Source organism: Pipra filicauda, unplaced genomic scaffold, assembly GCF_003945595.2.
Source record: "Pipra filicauda isolate LSUMZ 115617 unplaced genomic scaffold, ASM394559v2 scaffold67_size6003252_pilon, whole genome shotgun sequence".
Taxonomy (NCBI): domain Eukaryota; kingdom Metazoa; phylum Chordata; class Aves; order Passeriformes; family Pipridae; genus Pipra; species Pipra filicauda.
The window spans coordinates 1,360,456-1,373,211 of NW_024104842.1; the positions used below are offsets into that span (position 1 = coordinate 1,360,456).

Sequence of the window (12,756 nt, forward strand, 5' to 3'; positions counted from 1 at the left end):
ACAGAGCAGGAGGGAGAATGACCCCGAAAATTATTCATGAGCTTGGATGCCTTTGTGATGTGGCATTTAAGATTTCATAATATGTTGAGTTATTAATAAAGTTTTAAGTATAATTTTTGGAGTTTCTACATGTCCTTAAAAAAAATAAAAGAAAAAAGAAGAAAACCCCAGTCTCCTTTTCTTTACTTCCAAGTTCTTTCCAAAATTTTACATGGAAAGAATATTCTAACTTCTGATGGCCCTCTATCCTTAGGTAGCTCTGGACTGTGGTTAAACCAATGATTAACAATTATTTGAATGAGGTGCAAGCAGGTTAATAGCATGTTACTCCTCATTTAGGCTTTGATTCACAAAGCGCTTTCTCACATTTACTTAGTTGTTGATTTATTGGGTGTTAGAGATCCTGCAGTGGGTGTTAGTGGCTGTAGGTGCTCTAACATGTGATCAAGAAGGGAATTAAAACCCTAACAATAAAGACATGCATCTTGATTCATGAATAAACTGAGGGTGGGGAAACCTTCCTTGACTTCTCACTAACCCTTTTTATAGCTCTGTCTGAATGTGGAACAGATGGGGTGACAGAATGCTTTCCTGCAGCACCCCACACTGCAGAACTTACAGGAACAGAAGCAGCGACTACAAGTAGATATCAGGGTCTCTTGGAGAAAATAGACCAGGTGTCAGTGAGATTCCCATGAGTCTTTTCAGTAGTCTCTTGTAATGCAAAGTATTGCTGAGCTGAGGTAATCATTGTAGTGTTATCAAGAAATAGCACAGGGATATATATTATGTATTTAGCAAAACCAAATGTAGCAATGGTAACCTAATGCGACTGTGGTTAAACTCAGTGTTCTTTTACCTCAGCATGTAAGATCAGGTGTGAGCTGAGTAGAAAAATTGCCTGATGTATGTGACTGAATAGCAGTCTCTGATTTTGAAAACTCATGCACTTCAGTAGTGCTTTGTGTCTGCACAGTCATTATGGGCATTCCGTCGCAGCGTTAGCTGTCTTGAGAGCTGATCTTAGCTGATCATCGGGCATCCATTTTGTCAGTGAAGTGTCTGATGCTTCCAGTGGAATGTTCATCTCACCTCTGTCAGGTGTCTATACGGCAAACCCATTCACAAAGAACAATTTTCAGAAGGCCCTTTGCTCCCACCCCCTCTCCCCCTTCTTGAAGTAAGGATCTTAAAGACTGATTGAAACAATGCTGAATAAAATAATTTCAGGCATATGGCTGTTAATTTCATTGCATTCCTTTGGCTCCTACTGCTAGTATCGAGTATTTGAATGGTACTTTGGCTCTTTAAAAGCAAGGAATTCAAAATAATTTTAATATTAAATACAAGGCCTGCTGTTGGTATGAGTGCAGTTTGGGTTGCCTTATTTACATGCGTACTTTTCAGGTGTGCAAGACTAATTTGTTCTTCAGCAAAATTAGATTAATGTGGAAATGTTAGTCTTTGTATGCAGTTCCTCATTGAGTGTCAGCAATGCAGCCTAAGCTGTACAGAGGGAAAATCTTAGGAGGACAAAGCTGTGGTGCTAAAGCTGAGTTTTGTCTGTTAAAACTTGAGTAAGAGCTAAGTGTGCTTTAGGTAAATATGTCGAAGCCACCTGCTGGAAATCATTTTGGCTTTGCAATGTTCCAAGAGTCCTGTACTTGTTGGATCTGAAAATAAATACCATGTTGCAATTTGTAGCTTGTGGTACCATCAGTGATTCAGTTTCAAGCTAAAAGAAGGCTTGAAAATGGTGTCTCTTCTAGAAGACTGAAAACACTGTGGGAATTTGAGGCTGTAAGAATATTCTGTGGCTATGAAAAAAATCCAGAATTTCAGTTAAAAACCATTTATCAAAAAATAAAATAGAATTTGCCTTAATTTTTAAGAGATCTTTTGGAAACTCTCAGAGGTAGTTTGCTGATAGCTGCAGCATAAAAATAATTTAATAACACTTTATTCACTGCCAGTTGTCTATTTCCATAGTTCTCAAGAAGTTTAACATGCTTTTTTTTTTTTTCCACAAAACTGACTGCATAATAGCAGCAGAATTCAGATAGTTTCTGAAGAACACTAAGTTTTTCAAGCAGTGGAATGTCTGATTTGTTATAAATACAAGAGAATATACGTGTTACCTGAGAGGTACAGTTATTCAGACTTCTTGTAGAGTTTAACTGGAATTCTGTTTTGGTATTTTGTTTACTTGTATTAATTAGTACCTTGAGTCTCCCATTATGAAAACAGTCCCTCGTGCATACCTTCCGACTTACTTCAACATAGCCAGGCAGTTTGTATTTTTAATTCATTTTTTGAAGCTGTATAACATTACAAATTCTGATTTTTCCCCTTGTTTTATTCTGAGCCTGATGTGGGAATAGTGCAGAGGGAGAATGACTTTTTTTAGCCTTCAGTATTTTGGTCTCCAGCGTGTCTGCCCACTTGCAGAAGTAAATTATAGTGGGCAGTGTATATGTAACGATACAGCTGAGACTGGCCAGTATACAGAATACCATTGGAAACATTTTCTGTATCTATCTTTTTCTCTCTAAAAGAGCCTGAATAGAAGAGGTATTAAAGCTCCTAATCCTAAAATAAAGCTATGCCATAAACCAGTAGTAGATAGAAAATAATGTCTAGTTTATCCTGTGACATCCATAGGTTAAAGTCGGCTCTTAATGTAGGATGTTGTACTTTTTCTACAGTTGTAGTTTTGTCTGTAGTGTTTTACTATTTGTTTGTTTGTAAGTACTGTATAGAGTTAGGATATCTAAATAAATTCAACCTTTGTGTGCGGTTTACATTGTTTCAGTGCAAACCATTAAAAAGCATGTTGATGTATAGTGACTTGATTCACTACCTCTTGATTCCATTGGGAGTTTTGATATGGATTCCTGTGGATGCCAAGACACATGCCCTGATTCTGTGCATAGAAATACAGCTAGTAACATTACGAATGTCAGCGTTGTCTCTAGAGACACATTAAATCACTGGATGAAAACAACATCTGCTTATAAACCATTGAAAAAGACCTGCTAACTTTGGCTGCTTAGGAAATACTTGTAGAGACCTACTCTTTACATTTTTCTGTTTGCACAAAGGAGTGAATAAACATTATAAGCAGCTTTTAAAAATATTTCCACGTTCCTGTATGGGAATAATTTTTATTTTATAATTTCAAGACCGAAAGTTAATCACTAGTTTTTTATCCCAGAGCATGTGTTTACAACAGAGATACTAAACAGTTGAAAATAGAGTGGCTTATAATGGAAGTGACAGCTCATCTTTAACTTTGGAAGGACAAGCAGTACCAATTTAATTAAAGCTGTGTTAAAATAGGACTGCCATTTGTATCACAGTGGTTCTCTCTCCACGCCTCCAAAAGCCTTGCTGCCATTTTGTACCACACATTCCTATCTTGTGCAAATTAATAGATCGTTTTATTTCCCGCAGGAAATCTGAAGACTTTTATAGCAAAACCTCCAGTGTCAAAATGAACACAGGTATGCTGCATCTGTGAGATTTTTCTTTTATGTGTTGTTTTGTGAGCAGAGAATCCCAAATTTATTCAAATTTTCATGAACAAATTGTATTTTAGTTGTTGCTGTACTCAAATTAAGCAGGATATTTTAATAGTGTGCCTGCTTATGCGCATTTGTATTCCATATATAAAATGTACATACATGTTTTTCTATGTATGGATATATATGGATACGTGAAATATAAATGCATGTTTAGCCTTCTGTGCTTAAGTTAATATCAGTTTCGTGTGTTTATGTTTTATGTGAAAATACATAAGGACATATCATCTATGAAAAAATGGTGTTAAAGCATCAAATTTTCCTAAGAAAATGCACATGCTTTAAAAATGCTTTATTTTCATTCTTTACTGTCACTTAATTAAGGGACATATAAACACTGCCCTTATTATTAGCTACACTTGTACATCAGGTGAGGATAACTATTTTGTACTTACAGAGGTTTGTATTTTCTCTCAAGTTGATGTGACAGATGTATTGACCAAATTAAGTACTCTATAGGAAGTTATCTTCATGATCTATGACAGCATACTAATATTTGCTCCTGAATTATTGAAGTCAATAGATAATGCTGCTGTTTGTGCTGAAAGTGGGAATAGGCCTCTTGAAAGCAGACTGCTGAAATCCTCACCTCACTCATGTCAGGTGTAAATTTTCAGTTGCAGTCAGCTCTTTAGGGTCCATAGGTGAACTGTCTGGTTTGCAGATTAACTGTGGTGCAAGGATAGACATATCCATCCTTTCCAGACCAGTGGTTTTATCATTGACGATAGTGCTGCACCATGACAGCTGACGTGATAAGTGGGACTGTAGGACCTGAACTACTTTGAAGCCTGAATTTCAGCAGCATGCTCTAAATCGAAGGGATTACCTTTTCCATGGTATAGGTTGCCGTTATATGGATCACTGAATTAATCAGGCTTCGTGGCTTCCTGTTGTCGCAAACAACTGGAACTCTGTAGGACCCATTTTTTTTAACAGATATGTTAGTACAAAGTTAAAATGTATTGGGTTACTTGAAACCATGACATTTGTAAGTATAATAAGACAGAGAAAATAATTTTCTCAGTGGAGTTTGTGCATTTTTGCCCCAAAGTTGTGGTTGTTCTTAATTAGTTTTCAAATGCTAAGCAGGGTGGTTAGAGATAGACATAAGATTTAAATAATCTGTGGCTGAATGTCTTCTGTTGAGGATTGGGAGTCTTCTGATCACACAGGAGCCTTGAAAACAGACTTTAAGGACCTGAACGCACCTGAAATCCTTTCCAGTTACTTAAGGATATCATGACTGTAAGCTGAACTTTAGTCTGCTCTGCACTTACACGGTGAAAATATTTTTCATTTTATGTATGCTTGATATTAATGTGCATGTTACCAGCTGCACTAGAAGAACATGTAGACAAAAAATGTGGTATTTCCTATCAGTTCTGTTGATGTAGATTGTCTCCTGACTGTAACAAAAAAATAAAATAAAATAACCTGTGAATAGGTACAAAAGTGAACATCTTGCACCTATCTTTGCACCTATCTACAGCATCACTTTATTAAGGAAGAGAGTGACGACTCAGGTGGAAGCTGTTTTGCATGGTGTTCTGGTCTAGTTGTTTCTCTTTTTCTTTTTTTTTTATTTTTACACTATGCTGTTTTTGAACATGAGTGCTACAGTTTTGGTTTGGTTTTTTTTTATGTCACTACTTCATAACAGGAATTTGTGCGTGATGCAGTTGGAGGTTATCAGATACTATTGATTTGCCACTAGTTTGTTTTAAAAATATGCATTTCATTAGTGACTCCTGCAGATAAATGAACACTCTGATGCCAGTAACTGCTGGAGTGGCAAAGCTAGTGTATATGCAGCTTTAAAAAGAAAAAGTAAATCTACTGCTTAGACTGGGTTCCTCTAATCCTGTGTTCCCTGTGGCTGCAGACTTGGCAGTCTGTCTCAGCAAACCCTGTGGAAGATATTTTTGTCTACAGAGAAAATGTTTTGAAGAGCTTTGGTTTTCAATACTCTACCATATATGGGAGGCATTTCTTACCATTTGATGTTAATTCTGTACCACATGTTAGGAAGGAATATTCAACAGCATAAGGCAATGAAGCATTTTTGCAAAAGCAAAGATATAGAGGTAAGAAGAGGTTTTCAGAAGTACCAAAGGTACTTTGGGCTCATGTTTCCTTTTGGTGTTCAAATGCTGTCATAATTTAAAAATAGTAGTCTAGTAGAATGTGTACCTTTTTAAACCGAGACTAAGCAATCATCAACAGAATAGTATTTTAAACTATTCACAGGGGTTTTCTTCAGTAAATCTTCAGGTATTTTACAGGTTGATGAGCATCATTACCGTGGTGACTTGACTGACTAAATGACAGAAAACATGAGCCAGCCATGAAGCTCACATCTGATTAAAATGCAGGATAAATGTGCTTACTGTTCATTATACATATGTGCATGCATAACTGACGTTGGGGAAGAGGTAATTGCAATGAAGTATAATAAATGGATACAAGTTAATAGGCTAAAATAGATTCTTACTGTCCATCTGTAAATATTTTGGCTGAATTTCACACAGATCATTCTTGATAAATGCATCTAATTTTAAAGGTATTAAACAAGATCACTGTTTGCATTAGATGAAGCACACAAAGAGCAGCCAAGAGTGAAAAGTATGCAATTCTGGAAGACTGCAAATATTTTCTGTTTGTTAAAATTATTAGTGGAAGTCATCACATGGACTAATCTCTTACATTTTGTCTGGGAGACAAGAACGGAATTTCTTGGATCCATGCCGAGTTCCTGAATAGATTGTGAAACCACTTTTAGGTCGCTAAAGCAAATTAGGTTGGCTTCAGTGTTCCAGGCATTCTACAAAACATTTAGTTTTTAGCAGCACCAGAGAACCAAATAATAGTAGGTTCACCTGTCAGTGTAGATCATATGATAAAAGTTTGTCCGAACACCCACAAAGGAGTTCAGAGAAACAGTGGCAGGAGAGAAAGCCCAAGTAATAGCCTGCCTTACCAGGCTACTCCCAGGCCCCTCATAGGAGCCGTCAAAGGCCTATTTCCACAAGCCTAGAGAAAGCACAGGGACACAGGGGCAGGCAGGAACACAAATTAAGGAGTCCCAGGGAAGAGAGGGCCTCCCTTGTCCAGGGCCCTCTCAGGGCTGTCCTAGGAGAGTCTGTGCCCTGTGGTCCAGGCATGGAATGAGTGGCAGACTCAGTGTCTGAGCCCCACTGCTGGAAGGATCCACCCTGTATATGTGTGCTATTCTCCTTAGTGGACCTTCATCCTGCTCAGCCAGAGAAGGGAGGGGGATGAGGCCATTGTGCCATCTGTGTTAGTGTGAGTGCTCGGAGCTGTGTGTCCAGCCATGTATGTACGTGGTGTATACATGTGTCTGCTGAGAGCACATCTCCAGTCTCCCTGCTGGTTGGACCTGGGGACACAGAGAGGCAGCAGCCTTGTCTATCTTGGACTTTTGGATTCAGTGCTATATATTTGCCTCAGGTCAAAATGCAAATAGGGAGTAAGAAGTAAAGACTTCTAAACTTGAATACGCTGTGCAGAAAATGGGAAAGATGATACCATTTGCAAGTACAGTGAATAGAATAATAATCAGCAAACATTATGTTTGGATGCCATTTTTCTTTTCTTTGAGCTGTAAGAGCTTATTAAAAACTTCCTGTCCCAGCTCCTCTCTTTCACCTCTTCACACAAGGTCACCATCCTTTCATTTTTGCCAACTTTGTTTATGCCACTGTTTTTACTGCCTCTCTGAAACAGCCTTTTCAAGAAACCCACCGCTTGTTCTTAAATGAAAATGATGTTGTTTTGAATTGGCTCCGTCCTACTTTGGAGCAGGACCCAACGAATAGACTATTTGTCAAATGGAGATACAGCTTGCTTAGGGTGATGCTGTCTGTAGTGGGAGCAATTGCTGGAATTATGAATTCAGTGGAAAATGGTTAAATGTGGAAAGAAACAGAATTAAGGGAGCGAGAGAAAAAGAAGATGGAATTGCATTTTAGGCAGCTGTTTTGATTGTGAGTTATTGCCCAACTTCATATTCTAGTATTGCTTGCGGACATTAGCTGGTTCAAGTCTCCTTTGCTTCTATATTAAAGCAGTACTTAGTAAGACGGGGCTCATACCTGAACAATTTTTCAGGTTAGAAGAATTGTGAATATGTGTATACATATTTGCCCACATATTTTTTTATATATGCATACATTTTATATAGATTGCCTCACCCTCATATTTTCCTTAAGTAACAGCTGTGCATTATTAATTGCTTAAAGTTTTCAAGTGAAATGAGCAGATCAGTCTCCCGTACTGTTTCTTAACACTCTGTACCCCAGACGTAGGGCTTTTTGGTGTTATTTGGACTTCAAGAATCTGGGTGAATATAGCTAGTATTTACTGGCAATTTCATGTACTGTGAAAAAGGAATACAGGCTTGAATAAGCCTCTTGAAGTTAAATGTGTAAGGCCATGCAGATGGAAGCAGTTTGTAAACTGCTGCTTTTGAGGCAGCATGCAGGTTCTTCTGATTCTTGCTCTGATACAATGTCCTTGACTTAACAGGAGCCTGGCCTGAACAAAGATAGGAAGGTGAAGTCCATCATGCATAAAAATGTGCTTGGCCACACACATTCATATTCTATTAGAAATTTTGCACAACTCAATCTGATAACAATGTACGGTTATGTCTAAATTGGGTACTAACTGGCTCTCATTATTTTGTACAGCTACTGATAATTAATGGAGGTACAGACTTGCATATAAGCTTCTACATATAAGGGTAAATATTGTATGCATCTATCTGTATAGTAAGTTACAGTTAAAAAACATGGCTAGGCTTTGCGAACGAAGATTTGGGAAGGCTCTATCCACATTTGCTACAGGCACGCTGGTGGCTTATGAGGCCAATACGAGACAGACATATCCGATTGAAAAAGGCACAGCAGAAAGACTCCTCAGATGGTGCATTCTGCAATACACGGGTCTTTCTGCGTTGCCTTTTTTTCCTCGAGGGTGATCCTGCGTGTGTTCTCAAAGGAGACAGCTGCGTTATAGATGGTGTGTCTCCAGGCCTCCCGGTTTGAGGCCAGAGTAGACCAGTTATGGTGATCAATATGGCCAAGGCTGAGATGTTGTTTCAGGGAGTCCTTGTATCTTTTCTTTGGGGCTCCTCTCATGCGGCAGCCAGTGGCAAGTTCACCATAAAAGTAAGTTACAACATCTGTTTTATTTAACTTGTATGAAGCCACTTCAAACACTTTGCTAGATTATGGATCCAATCAGTATAAAACTCTGACTCGTTTCAGTTACATTAAAAATTAAATTGAAGCAGAATTTCCTGAAGTTACAGTAATTAAATATGCATTGTCAGCTTTCTTGTTGTGCTCCTTTCTTCCCACTTCAGTTTCTCTATCGTGAAATTCAGGAAGGTAGCTCTTGAAAAACTACAAAAAAGTATCACTTTGTTTTAATAAAAAATGTGAAGTATAACAAAATTGTTTGCTTGTTAACTTGTATTAAATACAGTATGCTGTCAAAGTCTACCAATATTCAGGTTAGAACAGAACTTCGGTATCAACACATCATCAAATCTCCTTGGAATTACCTCTAGTATACGTAGATGGTGGGGGAAAGGGAACGCGAGAATGGAAAATGTGAATTTAATTACCGTTGCCATTCTATATTTATGTAAGCAAACCAAAACAAATGGGCAAGATTTGATAGCCATTGACTTTGTTTCACTTGTACAAGGCTAGTAATTGATGGCAGGCAGTGTATTGCGTTCAACTACTGCTGACTGAAATCATTTGACCTTTTGCCTCGATCTTTGGAGTTGGCAATGGGTCTTTGGTACTGCTTATACCTGAGGCAGTGGCTCTGATGTTTGCCAATGTTAACAACTACTTAATGTGTATCCTGCAGGACTGGTGGCCAGAGGGCTCTGCTATTTCAGGGGAATATTGGAATGAGCAAAGGAATGTCAGGAGCTTGCTTCTTTTGCAGATGTGGGTTAAAGATGACTCTGTGGCTCATGTTATCATAGGAAATAGGTTGCAGGTCTTCTTTAAGCATAATTTAATAAACTTTTGTGTCATAGGTCACAGAAATAAAAAAGGCCTTTATAATACTTGTATTATATGAAATTTCAGTAATATCAAATATGAAAATTAAAATAATTATTATAATGAAGAGCAAAAAAAATTCTAGCTAAATGTAATATATAAATAGAGTAATATTTATTATCTTGCTTGTACAACTATGATAGAGTTGCTAAAATGCTAAGTTGTGGGAAAGATGTCTTCTTGTAATAACAGAGTATTTCTAAAATGCAATGACAGCTCCAGTGAGAGAGGAGCAGAGTAAGGAAAAGAAGACGTGCAAGATCCAGAAGACAGGGGGTTTTTTCATTCCTCATTGTTTGAAATTATTTTAAATTTCTAGTCATTCCCTCACAATGTTATTTAGTTCCAGACATATATTTATCTTCCATTAGATAAAAAAGGGGCAAAGGGAGAACAAGGATGTTCCACCAAAATGAGAAAAAAATATGCCTTTCCTAGTAATTTTGTTTCTTGAACATAAAGGATCCAGAAGACTTAACAAAAGTACTTTGTCAGCTTATCAAACAGAAGCTTAGTTTTTGAATGATGTCTTCCTAATGCATACAATGAAATTATTTTACAGTGCGGATTATTGATTAATATTACTCTGGAATGCTTAATCCTTTATCTTCATTACTTTGTTTTTACTAATTAGCTGTAATTAAGCAGTCTTTCAGGTAACAGAATGTGTATATTTCCCTAGTGGATTAAGTATTAAATATTACTTTCTTTGCTTATTTTCTGTGAGGTTTATTGTTGTTTAAAGCTTGTGAAATTTTATGTATTCTGCTAATCTGCCAAACTTGCAAATACACACATTTCTGCAGCAGTTCCCTAACTGCATGCTTATTTTCATATATGTTTGGCATATCTCACACTGTGATTTGTTGCATGTGCTTGCTCCCTTTGTCTGGGGCTGCTGTCTGTATTGTTTTGTGCTTCCAGATAGCGGTGGGTGTGCTCGCAAACGTGCTGCAATGTCTGTCACATTAACAGCTGTGAAGAGAGTTCAGAGTTCTCCAAACCTATTGGCCTCAGGTATAACCACTAACCAGCAAGAGACTGCTTCTAAATGGCTTTTTTTATAGTGTTACGTATTCCTGCCATATTACTTTGAAAGGAGGAGAAGGGTAACCGTATTTTCTGTTCCTCTGACAGATCTATTACTTCTACAATGCTCTTTAAAAAGTGGTCTTAATTTCTCTCTGTCAATGCTTAGTAGCCATTAATGAAAAAAAAAATAGGAAGACTGAGGAAAAATCAGTTTTTTATAAATTAATTTTTCCCTTGATACATATTTTGGGTCTCACGTCACTTGTTTTTTATTCAAGATAATATAGCATGAAAAAGAGGTTTTGTTTATTTCAAACTTTTTATATTGAAATTTGATTTTAAAGCACTTCTCTAAGGAAAAGAATCTGAATGTTGTTGTAAAATGATTTTCAGAAGCCAGATTAACTTTTAAAAAATCATTTATCAGCATGTTTTCCTAAAAATATTCAAAACAATAAAAACACAGAATATTCAGTAGACAGGCAGAACTGCTTCTTATCAATACCCCTGTATGGTTTTGCAAAATTAATTTATTTCTAGCACAAATTAGTATTGGATATTTCTTTTTCAGGGTCTGATTCTCAGTCTCCAGATTCAGGTAAATAAAACACTGTTATTTATGCATCAGTGCAATACCAGTTACAACAATCTTCTATTTATTTGATTTCATTACTCCATACTTCCTCATTCTTTAAGGAAAGCGCTGCTGAAACTGTAATCATAATTGCTAGTGGTTAAGACTTCAAATTCAGGTCTCATTTGAAAGCAGTTATTTCCTATAACACAGAATATGTTGTCAGGAAAATGAATTGTGTGGGAGAAAACAGTCTGCTAATTTGCCACCTTTAGCTTTATCACTGTGACACCATTCAGTGGTACTTGCTATTTCCTTTTTAGTGTCTTACTCGGGATTGCAAGTTCTGCCCACCTCATTTAGCAGCCTGCTCACATAATGTGTTAATTTTCCCAGCTTCTTACAGTATTTTGTCTTCAGCATCTCCCTCTATGTTTGGACGACGTCTTGAGGGCATCGCAGGTCTGAGAATAGAGAAAAAAAGCTGGTTGGTTGGTTGGCTGGAAAATTGAGGTGTCATTTGGATTTGGCAATAAGATACATTAGTGGAACAACTAATTGGGTATTGTGGTGAAATTTTGTGAAACTGCCATGACCAACTAAGTTTATATGAGCTGGGATATTTTTCAAAATCCGACACAGCTGTGAAGTTTGAGAACCTAATCGGTGAAAGTATTTCAGCCTGCTTTGTACAGGGGCTGAAGCACCAGTATCCCAAAAGTACTCCCAAGGTTAAAATCTATAGTCCTATGAAAATTGTGGGGAGATCTCAAACTGCCATTACCAGCAGAATTTTCAGTGCTTGAATTTTCTAAATTTTAAGGACCAATATTTTGTAGAGTGGCAGCTTTTCTGTGTTCTTTTAACTTCCATGGTAATAACAGCAGCCATGTCAGTTGTGTAGTAGCTAAAGTTTTCCATAGTTTGTTTAGTAGCTGAGTTGCTGTGTTGAGAGCAATATAGACATCTACTAATCACACACCAAAAAATGGTTTGATTCTTTTTTCTTTACAAAAGCTTGGAGATCTTACAATAATGGAAGTAGAGAGACACTGAATGGAGACGCTAGCAGTTCATCTCTTTCAGCAAAAGGTTTTAGGAGTGTGCGGCCAAATCTACAGGATAAAAAATCACCAACTCAGGTAAAACTGAACACACTGAGTTTCATGCTATGCCATTTGTGTGTGGGTTTTTCTGGGGGGACAGCAAATATAGATGGGATACCTCTATGGAGCATTGTCCTGAAGTCTTCCAGATATGGGTCATTACAAACTGGTTTACTGCATAAATAAAGCATTCTCCACACAGGCTGTATGCCTCTGGGTTAATTACCAGAAATTGCTTTCAATGGGCAAGACAAACATCTAAATAAAAGTAGGTCATACGCAAGTAAAAGCTTTCTAGGAGTATTCCCAGACTTCAAAGAGTATTTATTAATAGTTTACACTTGGAAAAATGCACC

At 37.3% G+C, this 12,756-nt stretch overlaps 1 protein-coding gene across 1 annotated transcript in view; it reads left to right on the forward strand.

Annotated features, from left to right (window-relative positions):
• SORBS2 (sorbin and SH3 domain containing 2) overlaps positions 1–12,756 on the forward strand; it is a 154,102-nt gene that overhangs the window by 72,184 nt on the left and 69,162 nt on the right. Inside the window, exons 5-8 of the mRNA XM_027735493.2 lie at positions 3,454–3,503; positions 10,613–10,705; positions 11,292–11,318; positions 12,312–12,436. Coding sequence (XP_027591294.2) covers positions 3,454–3,503; positions 10,613–10,705; positions 11,292–11,318; positions 12,312–12,436 — 295 coding nt within the window. The remainder of the gene's footprint in view (positions 1–3,453; positions 3,504–10,612; positions 10,706–11,291; positions 11,319–12,311; positions 12,437–12,756) is intronic.